The sequence below is a fragment of the Pseudonaja textilis genome, chromosome 1 (genome assembly GCF_049901715.1).
Source record: "Pseudonaja textilis isolate UNSWEBS1 chromosome 1, rPseTex1.2, whole genome shotgun sequence".
NCBI lineage: Eukaryota > Metazoa > Chordata > Lepidosauria > Squamata > Elapidae > Pseudonaja > Pseudonaja textilis.
The window spans coordinates 253,742,897-253,763,885 of NC_141990.1; the positions used below are offsets into that span (position 1 = coordinate 253,742,897).

Below are 20,989 nucleotides of genomic sequence, written 5' to 3' on the forward strand. Positions count from 1 at the left end.
ATGAGCTCTGTAAGCTGTCGTGATCTCTAAAAATCATGTGTCTTACAGCCCCAGGTCACCCATCCCTGATGTAAGATTATTTATTATTGTCTCATTCAAAATTTGGTTTAATCTAAATATCTGGTGGAGATTTCCTGCAAGCATTGCCAGAATTGGCAGTTTATAGAATTATCTCCCTGGGATTAAGTTCCCAGGTTGAGCTGTAATGTTCTAAAGCATGAGTGTCAAACTTGATCACAGTCACGTGACATATCGTGATGTATCACAACATTTTTTGCCTTTACAGAGCCGGGGTGGATGTGGCCTGCATGTGATGCAACCAGCCCACAGGCTACCAGTTTGACAGGCCTATTCTAAAGCATAACACTACTGAAATTAAGTACCCTATAATGACCTTTGCTTTGGCTTCAGCTGATGCCAAAAAATTCAATAATTCCTTAAATGAACTGCTACCCTATGCTACTCAGAAAGGGGTTTGACTTTTTCTTCTAGAAAGTTCTCTGATTCTAAATAATTTCACATGTAGCATTTCTTTCTGTCTTTACAAGTTTTCACCCAATTTATTTAGGGTGGTGGTGGGGCAATTGTTTTATTTTTTAGGCTTGCATGCAGGTGCAAATCTTGTTAAAACAAGATGGCACCGCTCCAGAATTGATTTTATTTGTTACTATCTCTTTAAAAAATTTTATGAAAATATTTGTATGGCATATTTTGAGGTAAAACTACTCTTTAGCCATATTTCCTACATGTATAATATTGTCCAATGTCAATCATGTAAATTGCCTAAAAGTACAGGCTCTACCTGTAAATTTAAAATGTTTAAGAAAATAGCAAAGCAGAAAAAGTGAGAGAATGTTAGAATATTCCTTATAGTAGTGCAAAGCTTTGTCTTATAAATTGTATGTAAAGGCAAAGGTAAAGGTTTCCCCTGTCCAGTCATGTCCAGTTCTAGGGGGCGATGCTCATCTCTATTTCTTAAGCAAGGGAAACAGCATGGTCTGAAGACACTTCTATGGTCATGTGGCCAGCATGACTGTTCGCAGAGGCACACGAAATGCTGTATTGTATCTACCTTTCTTCATTAAACAAAAGAATCTACTGAATAAGTGTGCATAGGATAATTCTGGGAACCATTTTGGAAACCAACAGTACAGGCATGTCTACTTACAATAAGGGGTAAATGTGTTTACAATTAGACTAATTCCATCAATTCCATTCAAACTGACTTTTGAATGAGCACGCATTGGATTCTATAGGAAATAAAGCAACCATATGAGAGTACTAAATATTTCTGAAGTGCAAAATAATCTTATTTCCCCCCCAGCTGTTGATGAAAGAATGTCAACCGAACGCACAATGTCCATTGTAAACTTTTTTTCTATTTATTATGCATTTAAATGTGCACAGCACATACACCACAATATTCAACAACACCTGTATAAAACTACAGACAGATTTGGTAAATGATGAAATCTCATAACATTGATATAAAAGTTTAACAATGTTATTTGAACATTACAATATAAACCACCTCTGACCACATTAAGGATGAGTTCCTCATTTGGCAACTGAAAGGAAAACAAATGTGATTTAAAATGTACCTAGGAGCTGTATCAATTATTTCAGAAACCTAGAAATATTTGGGGTGTTCAGATGTATGCATTGTGCAGATAAATATTCATACATTAAAAAAGGGAGAGAAAGAATGAGAGAGAATAAAAGAAAAGATACAGAGATATCCCACACTGCACAGAAATGTTCTAGCACCCCACTGTCTTGAGTTCACTTACTTAAGACTGGACTGCCTGAACTTATTTCACACATGTTTGCATGAACAGCAACTAATCAGGTCCTGCTATTCTCTCATCTCATCTTATGATGGATGATTGTGCTTAACCTTGAAATGGGTTTGTTTTCTCCCAAGCTTTCTTTGAATATTCAAAAACTCAAAAAAAGGAGAAATGGAATGGGAAAAGTTCTTTTCTTACCTAGTCTCTCCATTTTTCAAGTAAATTATTACATGATAGACTCAATAAAGACAGGAAAAGCCAGTTGTAGGCATCATATTAAATCAAAATAATGCATTGGAACATGGTCATGTGATTCATTTCTGTCCCTTTTGTCTCTGTGGTAGATTGTTCATATTCAAAGAGAGCAAGGCCTTTGCCTGAAAGGGGATAAGACACTGGGAGAAAGTACTGTAGAAATATGCAAATAATCTTGAATTCATTTTTTTTTAAGTTAAAACAACCAGAATCAATCTTGAAGCACACTGTTCCAACTTCATCAGAAGTATTCTGGCCTCAAATTGATCATTTTTTCAAGTTTCATGTAGCCATTTTGGGAACACTTCTAGTGAAGAGTCCATTTCAGGCTCCACACCTCTATTGAACGTAATATTGGGTGTTTCTAGCATACTTCTACTGGCTAGCAGCAGAAATGGAACAATTCCCATTTGTATCCAGTTTCAAACTCAAAGAAGTTTGCAATGGTTCTTCCCAAAAGGGGGAATTCATATTCCTAAGTTCTGGTCTCACTCTCATTAGCACTGCTGAGTAGCTTTATTCTCCCAGGTCATCCATTAATACAGTACATAAATATATGCAAGTCATTCAGAAGTGTATATAACAATAGCATTTTTTTTCAAATACAGGAATGTAAAAAAAAAAGTTGAATTCATTTTTGCTGTGCCTTGGAATTTTGATGATGACTTAATTTACCGGGTATGCAAACATTCCTTAAGATTACAGCCCTTCAATACCGAATTCCTCTGAGAAGGTCACAATCCACAATGGCTTCTATCACTACCATTGAAAAAGGATACATTTACATAAAAAGTTACCTTATGTTAATCATTCCTGAAGTTATTCCAGTCTTACATGTAAACTTAAAAATTGAACAGGAGACCGAGAAATCTCAAAGGATAAAAAGATAGCAATCTCCAATAAGATGAAGGGGGCTTGCTTCACTTTCCTTTCTATAACAGAGAAAGTACAACCAAGTAATACCAGAGTTATTACTTCTAGTTGGAAGAAATGCGGTATATTGATTCAAAGAAGCATGTAAATGATCTAAGATATGCAGGCTGTAAGGCTAAAACATCTTGAAATGTACTAGCTAGGAGTTATTCTCCCAGGATAATTTAAGAGTTGGATAGATCTTAAAATTTGCTTCACTCACTGGTTACTCATAGCATATCAAATTTGGGTCACTTAGAATTTGCACTATGAAATAAAGATCCATGATGGCAATTTTTGTGCATTCAAGTAATCTCTGCATTTACCATGATAAATATAAGCCAGTGTTTCATTTTAACACTCAACCCTAGGCATTTCTAGAGATACTTCTGCTTGCAACTTGGCTGCAGAAAGGACTCAAAGGATTACGTGCTCAACCATTTGTGGTCATTAAGGCCACTTAATGACTATGACTAATGACTAATGACCATTAAGGCCACCATTAAGACTCCAAGCCTGAGGCCAATTCATCATAATTTTGTTTTGGAGCAGGAAATAAAACTCCAAAACTAGGAGAATATATGGCCTCTAGAAACTTTCATCTTGACCCATAAATATTTCTAAAAATGGTTATGAAATTGTAGTGATTAACATGGCAAATTGTTAAACTGGAAAAAAATCCATATTCATTACATTTCATTATGATAATTTGAATTAAGTAAAATTTAGCTCTCTTATCTCTTCCCTTCTACTATTGAAATATGACCTTCAGTGCACCATTTAAAGGACAACTAACGTCCAATTGCTAATAATTTAAACAAACCTGAGTTAGGAGACATTCCAAAACAAAATTGTTGTCTGTATCGGAACTTGGCAGCCCACAGACTCCCAGAGCCTCTTTTACTACAACCATTGCAACTTAGTGATATAATTTCCCAGCATTTTAAGGCAGGAAACATATGGAAGCTATACTATACATCTTGAATTAGGGTTAACATCTTTACTAAATGAATACCCCTGTCCTTCCAAAAACTTCTACTCTAACACTTAGGGAATGTTATCTAGGCTCATATGTGTGACAAAGCCTTTCCTGCTTTGCATCATGACTACTGCAGTCTTCACATCTCATAAGGACTTTCCAAAGGTTGTCAAGATATAGTTTTTCACAGCCCTATTTTAGATACTGAACTTTGGTCATGAGTTTGTCAAATTCAGAATTCACAGAGAACTCTGGACAGTTTAAGAGCAGTTACTTCTACACTGTTCTGCTTAACTGCACCAAAGAGAATCAGAGCCCATGTAAGTGTGAACCTTGAGCACGCTCATGCATGTTACACTAAACCATGGTTTAATATTACATCTGCAAAGCCTTGGTTTCTCTCTGCTAACATATATCACAAAAGGACCTTCATACATTTCTCTCCAGTCATAGGCCTAGACATCTCTTTTATGATGGGGCCAAAATAGCCACATCATAAGTATTCAGAATCTTAAAGAATCCAAGCAAAGAGCAGAGACCATTCTCATAATGAATTATACTTTTACCTGAATAGGGAACTTCACCAGACTTCCTCATAGCAAAGGTAAGAACCTTTTAAAGTCTGATTCCACCATAGGAGTAATTGCAGTCTCCCCAAATGTAGTCATACACAACATCAATTTGTAAAGAGGTGGTAAAATATGAGGACGTATTTTAGCTGAGCATTAAAAGTGGGATCAAAGTAAGTTTAGCGATTGAGCATCTGGGTTGTTTTTTTTTAAGCAGAATGCCCTAGCTTCATGTCTGCTCTGCTTAATAGGATTATATCTAGCTCATGACAGGAAAGATCTCGGTTCCAGGAGATCTACTGCTAGTTAAGGTAGCCAATAGGCTGGATAGAACAATTTATATCAAGTTGATCTTGATATAAGTCAGCTTCTTAGTCTTCTGTCATGCCAAGGAAAGAGACACACTATAATCAGGTGCCTGATCTATAAGCGCTCTAAATGAGCTTGGTAGGTGAAGGGGGGAAAATGTACTGAAAGGAATCCCACTGAAATAAATAGAAGTAGGTGAAGGATTGTGGTTTAAAGTAGCCCTACCCAAATGAAAACACTGAGTTCATTTCTAAATCTGCATGGCAGGTAATCTGCCTGCGTAGCAGCAAAATAATAAGTTGGTGGATCTATCCTCCAGACAGCTGAGTAGTTATCCTAATAACTCCAGTGGCTCATTTTGGGGTAAGCCCTTACTAATATCTGCCCTCAGCTCCCATTGTGATTTTGAGAGCTGTCTTCTACAACATGACAAAGGCAATGTTTCCAAGATATCTGTTAGATGAAATCTGTGATTAGCTCCCAAAGCCCTACTTCCATTAAAAGAAACCATTAAACATTGCCTAAAGGTTACCCTCCTCTTTTGCTCACCCTTTCCACCCCTCCTCCAATCATCCTTCTTAAACCTGCTGGTTCATTCTTTGCTTTAAAGACATGGTTTACATTCACAAAATATATAAAGAAAAATATAAGGTTACTGGATGAGCATATAGTGCTGCAGCCTGACAGCTGCCTGCAAATATTTTCACCATGATTATCCTTACTAAAAGTAAATCACTGGGTAAAGATAGCACAAACGTGACAAGGCTCAAATTGGATGTAACCAACACTATCTGGAATTCTTTTGGCTACATATGGAAAAAAGGGGGGGATTGGGATGCCCCCCCTCCCTCCCACATTGGAATTATAAGCAGGGTAGGGAGAAAAAAAATGAACGCCCCTTCCCTGCTGGTCTTGTAAGGAAATTGGCTTCCAGAATAATTGAGTGAGGTAGATATTAAAGGAACATTATTTCAGGGAATGAAATGAGAAAGCTACAACCTATAAACCATTTACAGTATAAATGTTTAATTAAAGTCAATATTATTACCTTGGAGTGAACTGCTATTGGGACATGCTCAGCAGGAACCCTTATGGCAGAGGCATAACTAGTGGGACAGGACTTCTACTATAGACAAGCACCTATTTTGCAGTCAATGGTTGAAACCACTGCATTAAGATGATGGAATTACTCACTTTTTAAAAAGCAAAATAAAAATAAACCAGATCTATTAAAGGTTTAACGCATTTTGTCATATTTAAAAGCAACCTCCCCTTTTTTAAAAAGGCTAAATAGTTTATTCCTCTGCAGTCCTTAGTAGCCTCACATATGTTTAATCTGCCCTCCAACCCCAGCTGGAAAAAGATGACCATCAACTGGTGAAGTGACTCTGTACTGCAAAATTGTATCATAAGCTGGTTTTCAATATTTTGTACCATTTATGGAAACCATTTTTAAAGGACTGGTTAACTAACCCATGTTAAAGGAAGGCTGACAAAATCAGAATACGTTGTCCAGAGTTTGTTCACTGCGATGTGTGAAACAGGTCCTCCTGTCTGAGAAAAACTCAAGAATGTGAGAGTTCCTGGTTCAACATGCACAGTAAAAAAGGGGGGAAAACAATATAGATGAAACCACCTAGTTTGTTAGCCAGCTCACTGAAAGGTAGAGCCAAATATGCTCATTTGAAAAAGCAGTGGCTTGCCACTATATGGAAATCTGGCCTGAAAGGAAGAGATTTTCAAATGTTATTAAAACGATGCATTTAGTAATTCTTGACTTATGACTATTTGTTCAGCAACCATTCAAAGTTCTAACGGGACTGAAAAAGTAACTTACAACTAGTTCTTGCCTTTGCAAATATTGCAGCATCCCTACAGTCATGCAATCATAATTCAGGTACTTGATAACCAACATGTATTTACAGCACCTGAAGCATTCTGGGGTCATATAATTGCCAGTTGTGATTTTCCCAGCTGCTTTCCATCAAGCAGAATTAGTGTGGGGAACTGGATGCACTTAAAGTGTGATTTACTTAATGATTGCAGCAAAAAAAAAAAAAAAGGTTATAAAATTGAAAGCAGTCATATGATGGCTCACTTAATGATCGGACGTTCTAGCAATGGAAGTTCTAGTGCCAACTGGGGTTGTCAGTCCAGAACTACTTGTAATATCATTCCATTTAAATATGGTCTGTGGTCTTTAACACAAAGGTTCTTCATTTTAACCTATTCCAAAATGTGACTGGCTGAAAGAAGAAAATGACCATGCTGTACCTAAGCTGAACAATGAGTAAAAATGCCCAAATGTTGCCTTGTACTACTAATGTGGTACTCCTCCTTCTCACAATGCTACGAATTTAACTCTGGAAGTTGAAAAGGGTCTACCTAGAATGCAATTCACTATGAACTCCTACCATACAACCTCCAGAGATTTTCAATGGGGTTTACTCCTATTTTGCCTGGTGGATTCTGCTTTACGGGCCCCAGAAGGATTGAATGCAGGAAAGTTCAGAGTTCAACTGTAGCAGAGCTGAAAAGAGCATTGCAGGGCATACATCAATACTGCAATTTCTGTAGCAGAAGTAAATTGACACCATTTCTATGAACTAACAATGCTGCACAAAAGGAGGTCAGAGATGCTATACGTTCCTATAAGCTGGCACCAGAACTGAGGAAGATTTGTCTAGCTCTTTTGTAAGGACTAAAATGTTTGCTGGCAGTCATAACTGGTTAAAAACAATGTTGTTGTTTTTTAAAAAACAATTTAATGTCTACTAACAAACATTGTACAATGCACAAAAAAGTGCAAAACATATAGGAATCAGATTTCACATTTAAAAAGTCATAATAGCAGCACACCTGTGATAACTTACCCCAAAACAAAGATAAGATTAAATAAACCACAATGCAAGAGTCTTTCTACTGTTACACTGTGTAATGAATAGCTTAGATTGGAGGTTTGGTTTTGTAGAAGGTTGTTCTTTCTTTCATTTCTTTTCTTTTAGGAATTTTTTTAAAAAATGATCAGAACTATAAATAACTTTCTGGCAATATATACAGACATCAATAATTTAAATATGTTACATCTACTCTTGCATAAAACTCTCAAAGAAAAGTGCACCATAGAATTCACCCCCTCCTTCTTCTATTCTCCCAATTGGGCCTTGCCTTTTCCTTCTGCCCTGAGGTAGCTTTGAAGGGAGAATTCTCAAATCCTGGGAAGAAAATGTGTCACTGTCATGGTGGGAGACACTTTGTTGCCTTTCTTGGTTCTTCCATTTTTGCTCAGGGCCATGTACATTCCAGGATAGATCTGGGACTCATAGGCATTGTAGTTGTTTGGCAGCAGAATCTCTTTGAATTTACACTCATCACCAAAATGGCTCTGAAATGAGAGTGGAGAAGGAAGGGAAGAGGATAGTGAGAGTAAGGAAGAAGTTAGATATAAAAATGTCTTCGTGTACATATACAAGGAAAACACACCTGAGCACTTGCCTTCTTTTTTGTTCCCTTTTCAATACTATCATACAACTCTAGCTTTATAATGTCTTTCAGATAATCTTACCCCATCCCAGTTCCTTCCAGTTTATTGTCTATAATTTTCATCTTTCCAGAAAATGTAATCCAACACTTATGGAAGATATTGAATTGGAGAAGTTTGAGGCAGACAAAAACTATGATCAACATTTACCAGTCCATCTGAGGACTTCATTAAATGGAAAAATTAAATTTTAATGATGGAATATTTGCCAAAGAAACCATAAGGTAATCTTGGTATCATCAATAAGTTAAGGATAGGTATTGTCTAATCAAGAAAAGCAATATTTGGTCAATTATCAGATTTGGTAATTTGATCTAGAGAAGCTTCCTATGTAAATGATGTTATATATTATATATACCCAACACCTTGGTTCCATTCCTTTGTTTCTCTAAAATTCTCACTTCTCATAATTTCCACAAGTATCTCACTTTTATCTTCCTAAATACTCCTGGGTACTTATCATGCAAGATTTTATCTTTTTCCCAGAAATATACTTTTTCTAGTTATGCAGGTAACTCATCAATAGAACTAATTGTCTGTTTTACTCAAATTATGATTAGCTGGATCAATGAATGTTAGCTTCATTTTTGTTCATTCCTATACAGGAATTCCTATACATTTTTTAAAATGTATATACTGCCCAAGCATATATACAAAAATGCATATTGAAGTTGGCATAAATTTAAACTTTCCCTTTTAAATGCATCTTTCTTACATTTTTTTTTAATCAAGACCTGCATTTTAGTATTTGAAAAAAAAATTGAGTTCAGAGAAACGATTACTGTATATTTTAAATCACACAAGAGCAGCAGGCACAGATGATATCAATTCTTATCAAAATTCACAAAGATCAATTGCTCAAATTTACAGGTAAGTCCTCGACTAACAACAGTTCATTTAATGACAGTTCAAAGTTACAAAGCACTGAAAAAAGTGAGTTATGACCATTTTTCACACTTACAGCTGTGGCAGTATCCCATGATCATGTGATGAAAATTCAGAGGCTTTGCAACTGACTCATATTTACAACAATTGCAGTGTCTTGGAGGTCATATTTTTGCAACCTTCTGACAAGCAAAGTCAATGAAGAAGCCAGATTCACTTAACAACCATGTTACTAACTTAACATGTTGCCAGAGATTCATTTAATAACTGTGGCAAGATTGTACAATGGGGCAAAATTCACTTAACAATTGTCCTGCTTAGCAACAGAAATTTGGGGTTCAGTTGTGGTCGTAAGTCTAGGACACTTATCGCCCTGCCTTTTCCTTGATCTGGAATAATAATAACAGAAATCCAAAACTGTTCACTTAAGCTAGGTTCAGCACTACGTCTTTCTCTACACCAGCTAAACCAAGGGTCCTCAAACTTGGTAACTTTAAGACTTGTGAACTTCAACTCCCAGAATTCTCCAGCCAGCTATGCTGTTGAAGTCCACAAGTCTTAAAGTTGCCAAGTTTGGAGACTTCTGGATTAAACTCTTGGAACTAATAGCAGCATTATTTTTTTTCAATCAGAATTTTCCAGCCAAATTTTATGCTTGTCTACAGCGATGACATTCCACACGAGACCTCTGATTGAAAAGACTCTCTTAAAATCTTGAAGCAGACCAATAACACACTGCAACCAATTATTATCCCTTCTTTTATTTCTGATTGTGGATAAACCATTCACATCATAGTCTGAATAACATTTCAAAATAATTTTATAAATGGATTTCGCAGGTTTCAGGGTCTAAATATGGCTAAATCCCAAAACATGTACAGTACACCTTTACTACCTGCTTTCCATTCAAATTAATGCTCAAGGCAACCTAAGCTGTGCACGCCCTATAGCTTCTTCCCTCCCCTCTTCATTTCCCCTTCTATCAATTTGATTTGCTTTTAAAATTCTTGGTAATTCTACTGTTTTTCTAGTGTCTCCCTGACTTTTAAAGCATGTGCCTGAAGCTCACAGTAATATAATACATATATAATGTAGAATGAAAATTAAAACTCAAAAACAAATAAATTGAGAAGACTTTTTTATTAGTTGAGGTTACATATATTCAGTTAAAAGTTTAAAACACAGACTGTTTATGGAATCTACTCTACAAAGATCCTCAACTTTTTACACTTATTCCATATGTTAAAGAGGATTCCCCCCTCTCCTCTTTTAATACTAAACTCAGAGAATTGACGGTTTTAGAAGTATAGATGCATATACTTTTCTATACAGGGGAAAGTCTCCTCTTACACAGAGAGCAGTAAAGCCCTCAGATATTTCCAAGCATGGAAAATCTTCAGGCAGCTGCCTTAAAAATGAAGGGGGAGGGACACATCTTTATGTTATATTAAGGATGACAAGAGACCTTTCCCCCAAGTGTTACATTTTCTTCAAGAAAATTATGGGGAGCTACTTGCTGGAGCAACAAGTTCTTTTTCCTCTGTTTTAAATATATAATGTTATTAAAATTTTTATAAAACAGGACTAAACAGTGATAGAAGGAAATAAGAAGGAAAAAAAAATGAAAGTGCAAAAAAGTAAAAGAAAAATAGAAAAGAAAGCAAAAAAATATTTAAAAGTGGCTTTCAATCTTTATAAGAGTTGTAACCACAATTGTAGATTTACCTCTTTTTCTAAAGTTACACCATGACACTTTACTTTCTGTAATCTAGAGTTACCTCTCTAAAGTTACAGCATGGAGTTTTACTTTGTATAATCTAATCTAATTAATTATTAAAACCATGGATCATAAGTTCCTTTTTTTGTTTTATGCTAAAATCTATAAGGAGTTCCCAGGTACCAATAAACATAGATATTGCCTTCAAACAGGTCAATTTGGCCATCTTAGCAAATTCTTTCAGCTTCACCATCTACAGTATTCCTAATATAGTAGCAGGGGTGGGATTCAAATTTTTAACAACCGGTTCTGTGGGCATGGCTTAGGTGGTGGGCATGGCTTGGTGGTCATATGACTGGGTGGGTGTGGCCAACTCAATATCACTCACATCGAGGCACGCATCTCCTCACCTGGCCTCTCATGACTGTGGGGATGCTGCAACAATCATAAGTGTGAAAAATGGTTATAAGTCACTTTTCAGTGCCATTGTAACTTTGAATGTAACTTTGAATGGTCACTCCACACAAGCAAAGTACCAGCAAAGGAGGGGGAAAAAATTCCATAGAACTTCCTGAGACAGGAAGTCTAGTCCTGCCAAGAATGTAATAAGGGTTAACGGAGAGGCAGTTTCTGTAAGCAACACCAGAATGTTTCCTTCCTGCCTTCCTTACAGGATTAGGCCAGTAATTTCTTCTAACAACCGGTTCTCTGAACTGCTTAGAATGTTAACAACCGGTTCTAGCAAATAGGTGCAAACTGGTAGAATCCCACCCCTGTATAATAGTATTACCAAATATTCCCATCAGATTCTGTTTTCTAAATAATTCTCAGTGTGCCTCATCTGGCTTTCCTTTTCTGCCTTTTCTCTTTCTCCCACTTTTATCCTCACTCTCCCTCCCTTCTTTTCTCTTCTCCCCTAATAGCCTTGCCTCCTCTGCAGAACATTTAAATTTAAAAGAATGAAATAACTTTTATTTGTAAGAAATAAGTATCCGTGGAGGTGTGCTCTAGCACTTCAGGAGGAAAGAACCAAATCTTATAGGACTCAAATAAAAATGGACAAAAAACAAGGGCTTTATAAAGCGATTGCTTTTTTTCCAGAAGATTATGGTTATGTTACCAGTACTTTTTATATATGTCAATGGTGCCTTATATACATGGATAATAAAAGACAATCTTTTTATACAGTATAGAAACTTGCTTATTCTGGCCAGCAATATAAAGTAAGTATCCATCATTCTATATTCCACAGGTAAGCTTTTGGATATGGATGTATCACCATAAAATCACATGGTTGATGGGACATTGGAAGGTTTCTGGGTCCAACTCGTACCTACAGCAGCTATCTTCATATTATTCCAAATGAATGACCTTGAAACTTTGCCTTGAAAACCTGTAATGGTACATTACTTATGACTCCAGGAGGCAGGCTGTCCCATTGCTTAATAGCACTTGCCACCAGGAAATTCCTTCATATTCCATGTTTGGCTATTTTTTTGTAAAGCTTGTACCTTGGGTTCTATGGAGAATAAATCCATTTCTCCTATACCTCACCTGTCAAGTATTAAAATATTGCTATCATTTCTCTCTCTATTTTTCTCTTCTTCAGTTAATGTATTCACTTCCTTTAACTGTTTTTTCATAGGTTTTAGCCTCCAAAGCCCCTTTGTTGCTCCTCTCTGCATTTTCTCCAATTCCTTGGTATTTTTCTTGTATTGTAGTGACTACATCTAAGCACAATATCTCAGGGGTGGGTATCCATGCAGCAGAAAACAGAAATATCCTTTCCTGTGATCTCAGTACTACACTTCTGCTGCATTGCATTGGCTCTTTTGGCAGCTGCAACATGCTGCTGGCTCATGTTTAACCTGTGGTCTACCACCAGGATGATCAGATTCATCCTACTAAGCCAAGTACCACCTTTTTTTTTTACCTGTGCACTTGGTTTTTCTGAGTACATTGATCATAACTGAACTGCTGAATGTTCTTTCCCCATTTACAGAAGAAAGTATACCCATGTAAAGAAAACAGCAATGTTGTTTAAGGGTCAAGCATGGCAAATCTGTCATAACCACCCACCTACTCTGAAAGAATCTGATTATTCTTATATTATTCTGAAAAGAGTCAAATAGCTGATTGACTTCTTAATTTTATCTATTTTGGACATAAGCTGTCCAAGGACAATTAGCAGAGCTGCAAGAAGGAATAGTATTATGGGTTTGCTGTGCTGCTTTCTGTTTCTCCCTATATAAAGAAAACCTAACTCATCCAGTAACAGGTATTTGCCATAGTTTATTTCCTGTGTTCCAAACCACAACCAAAGGACTTGACATAGATGACGCCTTTGGCTTGAAGGAGACAGTGTAAGAAAATAAGTCAAACCATTACAGTCTGCCACCATTTGAAACTTTCCTTACTCTCGTTTTTTCCCCCGCCTGTATTTGAAATGGTTAGTTTACTTGGAATACAGTCCAATGACTATTTACACTAAGCCCTAAATAAAAGTTATCTACCTTAATGACACTGAACAAAGGATGTATCTTTCAATTAGATATTTAAAAAATGATAGGTATATAGAAAATGCAGAAGGAAAATGATCGTTTCTGGCAAACCGATATAAATAAAGGAAAGGTTATTGTGTCCAAAATCTTAAATAATCTGAATGTACAATGCCTTTTACACCCTTAAGATTTAGCCTCCCTTCCTTTTAGGCAAGACAGTAAGGAAACAGTTCTTTCTTTGGCAAAAAGTTCTGCCTACATCAGCTCATATCAATAGAAGGATTACAATAGAAAGACAGCTGGAAATGACCAAAGGGGTGTGGGGAAGACTTGTGTTATTTTTAGGAACTAAATAGGCTACAAGAATTGAAATGGCTGTCCAACCATTTTTGCTCCAGATTTACAGATTCAAACAAATTCAGTATAGAATAAAAAAAATCTAAAGACCCTCATAGCTAAACTGTCCTTTTCTTCCATTAGACAATACATGAATATATCCATACGTAATTAGTCTTTGAGTTTTGTTATAAATTAAACTGATTTGCTTTTTTGTCACATAGTGACAGTTTGCTAAATTCCAGAAATATGCCTTATAAAGCTTTATGTTGCAAAAAAAGAAACATATCCCATCATCCTATTTTTTTTTAGTGTTTGCCATTTCATTTCTAGTCCCTCAAAACTTTGCCATAAAGTTATAACTTTAAATTGAATAAAAGGAAAAGGTATTCTGTTATAAAACACTCAAAAAGTAAACATAATAACTATTCCATTTGTTTTAGGACTACAGCTCTCCAACTTCTGAACCAGCATAGCCAGTGGCAAAGTAGTAGTAGTCCAAGAACATTGGAAGATTGCAGAAAATTACAAGAGTTGAATATCTTAGAGCAATATGCTATCTTACACTTTGCAAACCTTTGTGTACACAATGTGCAATCCTTTGATTTCCCAAATTAGGTGATTGCAGCACTTGGAAATATATGTGTATATTAAACAGAATTTTCTTGAGTATCAGATAATCTGACTTTCTGCTACAAATACAGAAATGTTTTAATCATAAAGTACCCTTTACTTCCTACAGCTGTTTGTAATGTCCACATCTGGGATGAATAGATAATTCTTCTCTTAATGTACTTAACAAGCACATCTATTTAATCTATCTACTAAAAGCCTGCGACACTTACTTGTCTTTCTAGTAGTGCCAACTGTGTTGTGTTCATCAAATGAAAGTACCATTGATATACATTATTTTTAAAAGGTTATTAAAAGTGTTTAGCTGAAAACCTTCATAATTGCTACTTACAGATCCATAGAGTTTGCCTTTGCTGTTCATTGCTACAAAAAGTCCACTTTTAACACCAAAAAGGCTAACCACTCCTCGTTCCACTGGAGAGATTTCCAGTAAACCTTTAAGAGAAGAAGAATACATTAGAAACAAACCAGGATATGGATATAGGATTACATGCAATCATAAACCATTTGAATAAAGAATACCCTACTAATTCCATTACTCTTTAAGATGTCAGTAGAACCATACCAGTAGGGTAACTTTTGTGGCATGTGGCATGCAACAGCTACTCAAAAGTTTAGGAATATTTATGTGTATCTTGTATTATGGCCTTGTAGGCACCCATATTAGAAAGCAAACATCAAACTACTGGTATTAAGGTTCAGAAAAGTTCCACTGAGCTTCAGGTTACTCTAGAACAGAAATTGGCAATCTCCAGCTTATGGGTTGGACCATCCAGCCACAACTGCAGATCCACTCCAAAAACTGTTGCCAGTCTCTCCAATTGTTCTTTTTCACCAATCTTTTCAAAACTTCCCTGAAGAAAAGGATTGGTTCACTCAGACTTAGAATAAATTGTTGAAGTATTGAAAGCTTTATTTCCTACCACCTTATTCATAAGGCTTAAGAGTTGCTGTGGTTGTGTCCAAGTTGCCATCTTGCCATCTAACCATCTGTGGAAGGTCTTTTTTTATTCCCCCATATATTGTAAAATATTTATATGGAACATTGTTGGCACAATTTTCTCCTAGAATACTGTGGGTATTGGGTATTGAAGAATGATATGCAACTAATGCTGAAACTTGGGATTAAACGTCACTTGTGGTGGTATAAGCAAAGACCTTCCATGATATTGGTTCAGTTCTAGTGAAATTAACAGAATGGAGGTAATGACCACTTCTGGGTAACCAAACCATCCATTTTCTTTGCAATTGTCAACCATCTCTTGCCCTCTTGTTTTGGGCAGCCCTTCTCACTGACCTGATTCTCACATTCAGGGGCAAGCCCATTTTGGTAGGGAGATGGTTGCAATGGGTGGGATAAACGTGTGCAGAACCGAGCTACTATTCATTTAGCTGGAATCCACATTTTGCTATTTCCATGATATTGCAGTTTTGAGGGGAAGGATTTTCAGTTATTCTTTGATTATTAATAACTATGTTCCACTATATTTTATGTTTATATACCACCACATGTGCTTTCCCACTTCGCAACAGTGAGAAACCCTGTCATAAATTTTGATATGTGTGCAAAGAAGCAACCTGAAGGCTGTAAAAACACAGTTATTATGAATCCTGTCAAAATTGCCTTAATCAGGTTTTATTTAGTGAACCACAACTGGCTGGTTCAAGCATGCCGACTTTAAACCATGATTTGCAAACCACCACTATGTGGGTTCATACATTACATTGAGACAAAGCATACCCCGCCTTAACAACAAGAGTTTTAAAACCTCTGAACAGACCCACTGCAAATGTTATTACTGATTCCCTCTCCACGCTTCAAAAAATATGAGTGATTTGCATTGACTTGAACAAACTACTTTCCATAGACAATATTCTACATGATAACCCACCTCTATACAGAATAACAGCTAGCCCTGCTCAGGATATGCCTAACACATTGATCTACAGTCTCTTGCCTCAATAAAGTTACAGAGCACACAGTCATGAGGCTGACTGTTGCCATGAAAACACCCCCCCCCTTTGCCTTTGCCAACTAATTTTAATGGGGTTTAATTATTCCTGCCCCCCTATTTTTTATATGTAATATTTTTAAAAAAATTATTTTTTTTAACACCAACATTTTAATTTTTGTAGACTGTTTAATATTGTGATTCTTTATTATACACCACCCCAAATCCCTCTTTGAGGGAGATGAGGCAGTTCAGAAATGCGAAAAATTAGTTAGTTAGTTAATTAATTAATTTAAAAAATGCTGTCTAATTTAACTCCTTAGCATGCTCACTAATAGCTCTTCCAGCCCAATTCAGCCAATGCACTGCCTGCTATTATTTCTTTTAGAAGGTGCTTAAAAGCAGCCTTCTCAATCTATTGGTAGCAGTTTCCAAATATGTGGAACTGGAAAGAACTTTGCTGGCCACGGGTTAGTAACAAGGGATGCTGGAGTCTGACATAGCTGGCTTGCAAATGCTTCAGGTCTTCCTTCTGCTGTGATTGAAGAGCTAGCAGAGATCCCCCACCTCGCCCAGCTTAAAATAAGTAACTGACATGTTTTAGGACACATGAAACGTTTGTCATGGCGCAGTCTTTAACCCCTCCTCTGGGTCCTATTGTTTCAGTTGGGGTGTTAGTTAGAATTAGAGCTATGGGGCCACGGGGTTAAGTCACGAACAGATGCTTTTAGGCTATCCTAGTTCTTGGCAGAGAAGGATGGGATCTTGAATCCCAAATTAACCACTCCTCAGCCTGTGGCAAAAGCAGGTTTAGGGACTTAAGAGTAGCTGCTCCCCATAACCCTAACCGAAGCTAGGCTGTTAAGGAAAAATGCCCACTTTTGTTTAGAAAGTCAGAAGAAGTCCTGCTTTAAATTGATTAAGCTCAGGTCGGAGGGAATTTCTGAGGGCCAATTCTTAAGTAACTCCCGCTTCTGTTCTTGGCCTGACCTGCACAAGGAGCAGCCAAGTGCAGTCAAATCACCCAATATAAAACCGGGGAATCTCCCTTTCCAAAGATCATGTCACCCGCCTTGCATAACAAACGCAATCGCTGCCAATCATTGAGCCCCAGCTCGACTCTACTGTAGTCAGTTGCCACTGTATTTCCAAGAAGCGCCTTTCTCCGTTTTCCCGGGCAGTCATGAGGACCAATAATTTTGTCGGGGTGAAATGGATTCCTTTGCTTGGGTCGCGCGGCTCTTATCTATTCCGGAGAGACGGAGAGACAATCCCTTCACTCCTTTCACACGTTGCCTTTCCACTTCAAGGCCGAATCCCAACCCTAGGAAAATAGCGGGAAAAAAACGTCCCGCAAAACCCTCGGCTCGATCGTCGTCCTGTCTGACTTAGCGCCGGCTTACCCGGCAGCTCAACGCGAGCCAATAACGCGCGACTGAAAAACCACCTGGCGTTTTCGGCTTTCACCAAGGGGCGCCTTTCGTCCACCTGGGGGAAGGGGTGGTTTCCCTCCGTTTTAACCCTTTCGTTCCCCTGCCGCAGCGCGAGGCTGCTTTTCGGCAGGTCCAGCTCCTTTGGCTTTGACCTCGACGCTGATTGCCTGAAGCGGGGAAGGGGAGAGGTTTGGCGCCTTGCCCTGAAAGGGGGCGCGGGGCTTTTCTCCTCAGCGAGGTGTTGCCTCAGAGGACGGACGGGCTCGGTCGAGAGTCTTCCGTCCACCGCGACCAGTTCACCTTCCCGGGGCACAGAAGCAACCTAACCCACGGGCCGCTCACGGGCTCCCCTTTCCCCAACCTTAGGATCCCACGCAGTTCTGGGGGGGGGGGGACCGCGCTCGCTGGCAAGCCCCTTCGGGGGGTTCTAAGCCGAACGGATCCAGGTGGGCAGAGACAGCGGCGGGGGGGGGGCGCAACCAACTTACTGTATCGGTTTTCGTCGTGGATCCCGTTGATCCGGCTGTCCGGCAGGACCTGGATGTGAAACCCGATGCCGACGTTGCAGTAGAGGCGCCGCAGCCTCTTGATGCCCAGCAGATAGTCCCCGTCCCGGCTGAGCAAATTCCTTTCCCCGGCGGGGAGCCTGGCCATGGAGCGCGAGAAGAGAGTCTCCCAGCGCCACTCCAGGGTGTCGTTGTGCTGCTGGGCGAAGACGGGCATGCAACGCCCCGCCAGCCAGGGCGACAGCAGTCCCAGGAGCAAAGCTGGCCAGCAGGCCGGATAGGGACCAGTCATCCTGAGCGAACGCGGGCAGCACACGTGGTTCCAGGGGAGGCAAGCGGCTAAAAATACACCTCTCCGGCCAAACTCCTGCCCCAGACTTAGATCCCAAGAGCGGGGTGGGGTGGCGGTGAGGGGGTGGGTGCAGGGAAAATAAACAAACAAATATATATATATATATATACAAATTTATATACAAATATATAAACAAATATATATATATATATATATATATATACACACACTATACACGAAATATATCTGTATATATTTCGTAGGTGAGGGGGCGGGCAAGTAACTCAGCACCCTGTGGAACTGGAGAGTCGCTGCTTAGATCGCATGGAATTGGAATCCCGGTGCGCAACCGGTGGGGCAGGCTGGCAGCAAAGATCGACTCCGCGGCAGCTTCTTCTGAACTTGATCTCCGCTTCTGTCAAGTGGGGACCTTCTCTGCGCGCTCACTCACGGCCCTTCTCCCCACCCCCACCCCCGAAACCACGACATTTATACATCCAGCGGGGCCTTGATACCTATTACATCACCACCTATTGCTGCCTACAAGCGACTTGAACTGGACGCGAAATGATCACCCCGAGATGGTTCATCACAACCAATTGGGTCTAAGAAGTGGGGGAGGGGGGGAGGAGAAAGGAGGAGGGAATATATGTCAACTTTTTTTAAAAAAATAAAAAATACACGAGTCTTCCGTTACGGATAGTCGAGAAACTTTCACCTTTCGTGCTCAGGACATGCGACTCTTGCTGGGTTTTTCCTCCTCCCCTTCGGTTTTGCAAGCGTGTGCAAATGCTGCCAATTTAACATACGCACAAACACACATATCAAAGAATGCCCAACGCGCCTCTCCCCCCTCCATCCTCCTCCTCCTCCCCTCAACAATGTCTCGCTTTGTGGAAAACACAGGAATTTAAGATTTGGCTGTTTCCAAGGAACATGCTTTAGAGTTTGCAAAGAAAGGGGGGGACGGGAGAGAGAATCCTTTACGATAGGCCAAAATAGCTAATGCATGAGAGAGTGAAGGCATTTTTAAAGAATGCAAAAAACTTTTTTTGTTAAAGTGTTTTTTTTTTAAAGAGCCAGGTCAAAAATTTGAAAGCAACATGTCCAATGTGCTCTGCGCTCAGACAAAATGAAAGGTACATCTGAACAGGAGCTTTAACAAATTGGAAAGATGGGCAAGAGAGGAGAATCTGCCTTTCAATCAAAATGAAACAAGCCAAAAATGCACTGAGGAGTTGTTAGAGAGTGATAAGGAGTGCCGAATTCTCCAGCGATTCGTTGGAATGGGATTTTAAAGATACTTTTGGTATCTGATAGTTTTAGGTTACCCCAGCGTTTCTAAGAGTACCAGACTGACAGCCCATGGAGAAGCTCTTCTCTGGTTACATATATGCTCCGAGGAGTCATTTTTCTGTCTATATGTATATATATAGAGAGAATATCTATACTATTCCTGCTGCAGGAGCCCAAGCCTCTTTTCTCTTCTCTTTGGGAGTTCTTCCTTTATTGCATGAAAATGAAGAACTTATACTTCGCATATACCTTGCAGCTCATTCTGCTCCTATGGAATTCATCCCCAGGGTATGGAAAAATGTCCTTAAGGATTAGTTAATCAATAGATCCTTCCGCATTTTTATTTCTTGCTCCTTGAAACAAGACAGAGGAAGATGTGTAAATAGCTCATTAGATATACTTGAAAGTAAAGCCCTGGTTGGTTGTTTTTTTATAGCTTATACTCCCACTCAAGACCCACCACCACCAGACAATTAGCCCTAGTAGAAAGAAAAGGGGGAAAAAAGAATTCCAGGCCATCTTACAAGTTGAATTCTCTCTGGGTGAAACTACCTCTCAACTTTCCTTTCTGTGATAATGGATTTGTATATAGAAATTCACCCAGAAACAAGAGGCAGATGTAAGCTTGCCCTGTTGGGCTCATTCTGTAAATTGGTTCATATCCACTTGGCAGCTGAAAAGGTTGGATCTTGTGTCAGTTTCAAATTTTCAAAGTTGCAAAGGCAAAGTCAGACTCAAGAAGAAGGACCTGAAGCATTTGAGGGATTTTTTTTCTCTAGCAAAGCTGAAATTAAGCATCACAATGCCTAAATCAGGTAAATAAGATTATAAATGCAACTGCACTGTCCCAGAGCATATGCGACTGTAATTTCAAATCCACAGGGAAATCATTAGGCTTATTCCCATCTCAGTATGTGATTGCAGCTAGTTCTTAACTTACAACAGTTCGTTTAGTGACCATTCAAAATTACTGTGGCACTGGAAGAAGTGACATGACCGTTTTTCACACTTGCGACCGTTGCAGCATCCCCTTAGCCACATGATCAAAATTCAGATCCTTGGCAACTGTGGTTCATATTTATG

At 38.7% G+C, this 20,989-nt stretch overlaps 1 protein-coding gene across 1 annotated transcript; it reads right to left on the reverse strand.

Annotated features, from left to right (window-relative positions):
* Positions 1-7,804: 7,804 nt before the first annotated feature.
* Positions 7,805-19,078, reverse strand: FGF4 (fibroblast growth factor 4). Its single transcript, XM_026704569.2, has 3 exons — positions 18,301-19,078; positions 14,759-14,862; positions 7,805-8,199 (listed from the first exon to the last, which is right to left on the reverse strand). Exons 1-3 carry the CDS (start codon positions 18,608-18,610, stop codon positions 8,023-8,025), a joined length of 591 nt encoding a protein of 196 aa, XP_026560354.1. The 5' UTR covers positions 18,611-19,078; the 3' UTR covers positions 7,805-8,022.
* Positions 19,079-20,989: the final 1,911 nt, after the last annotated feature.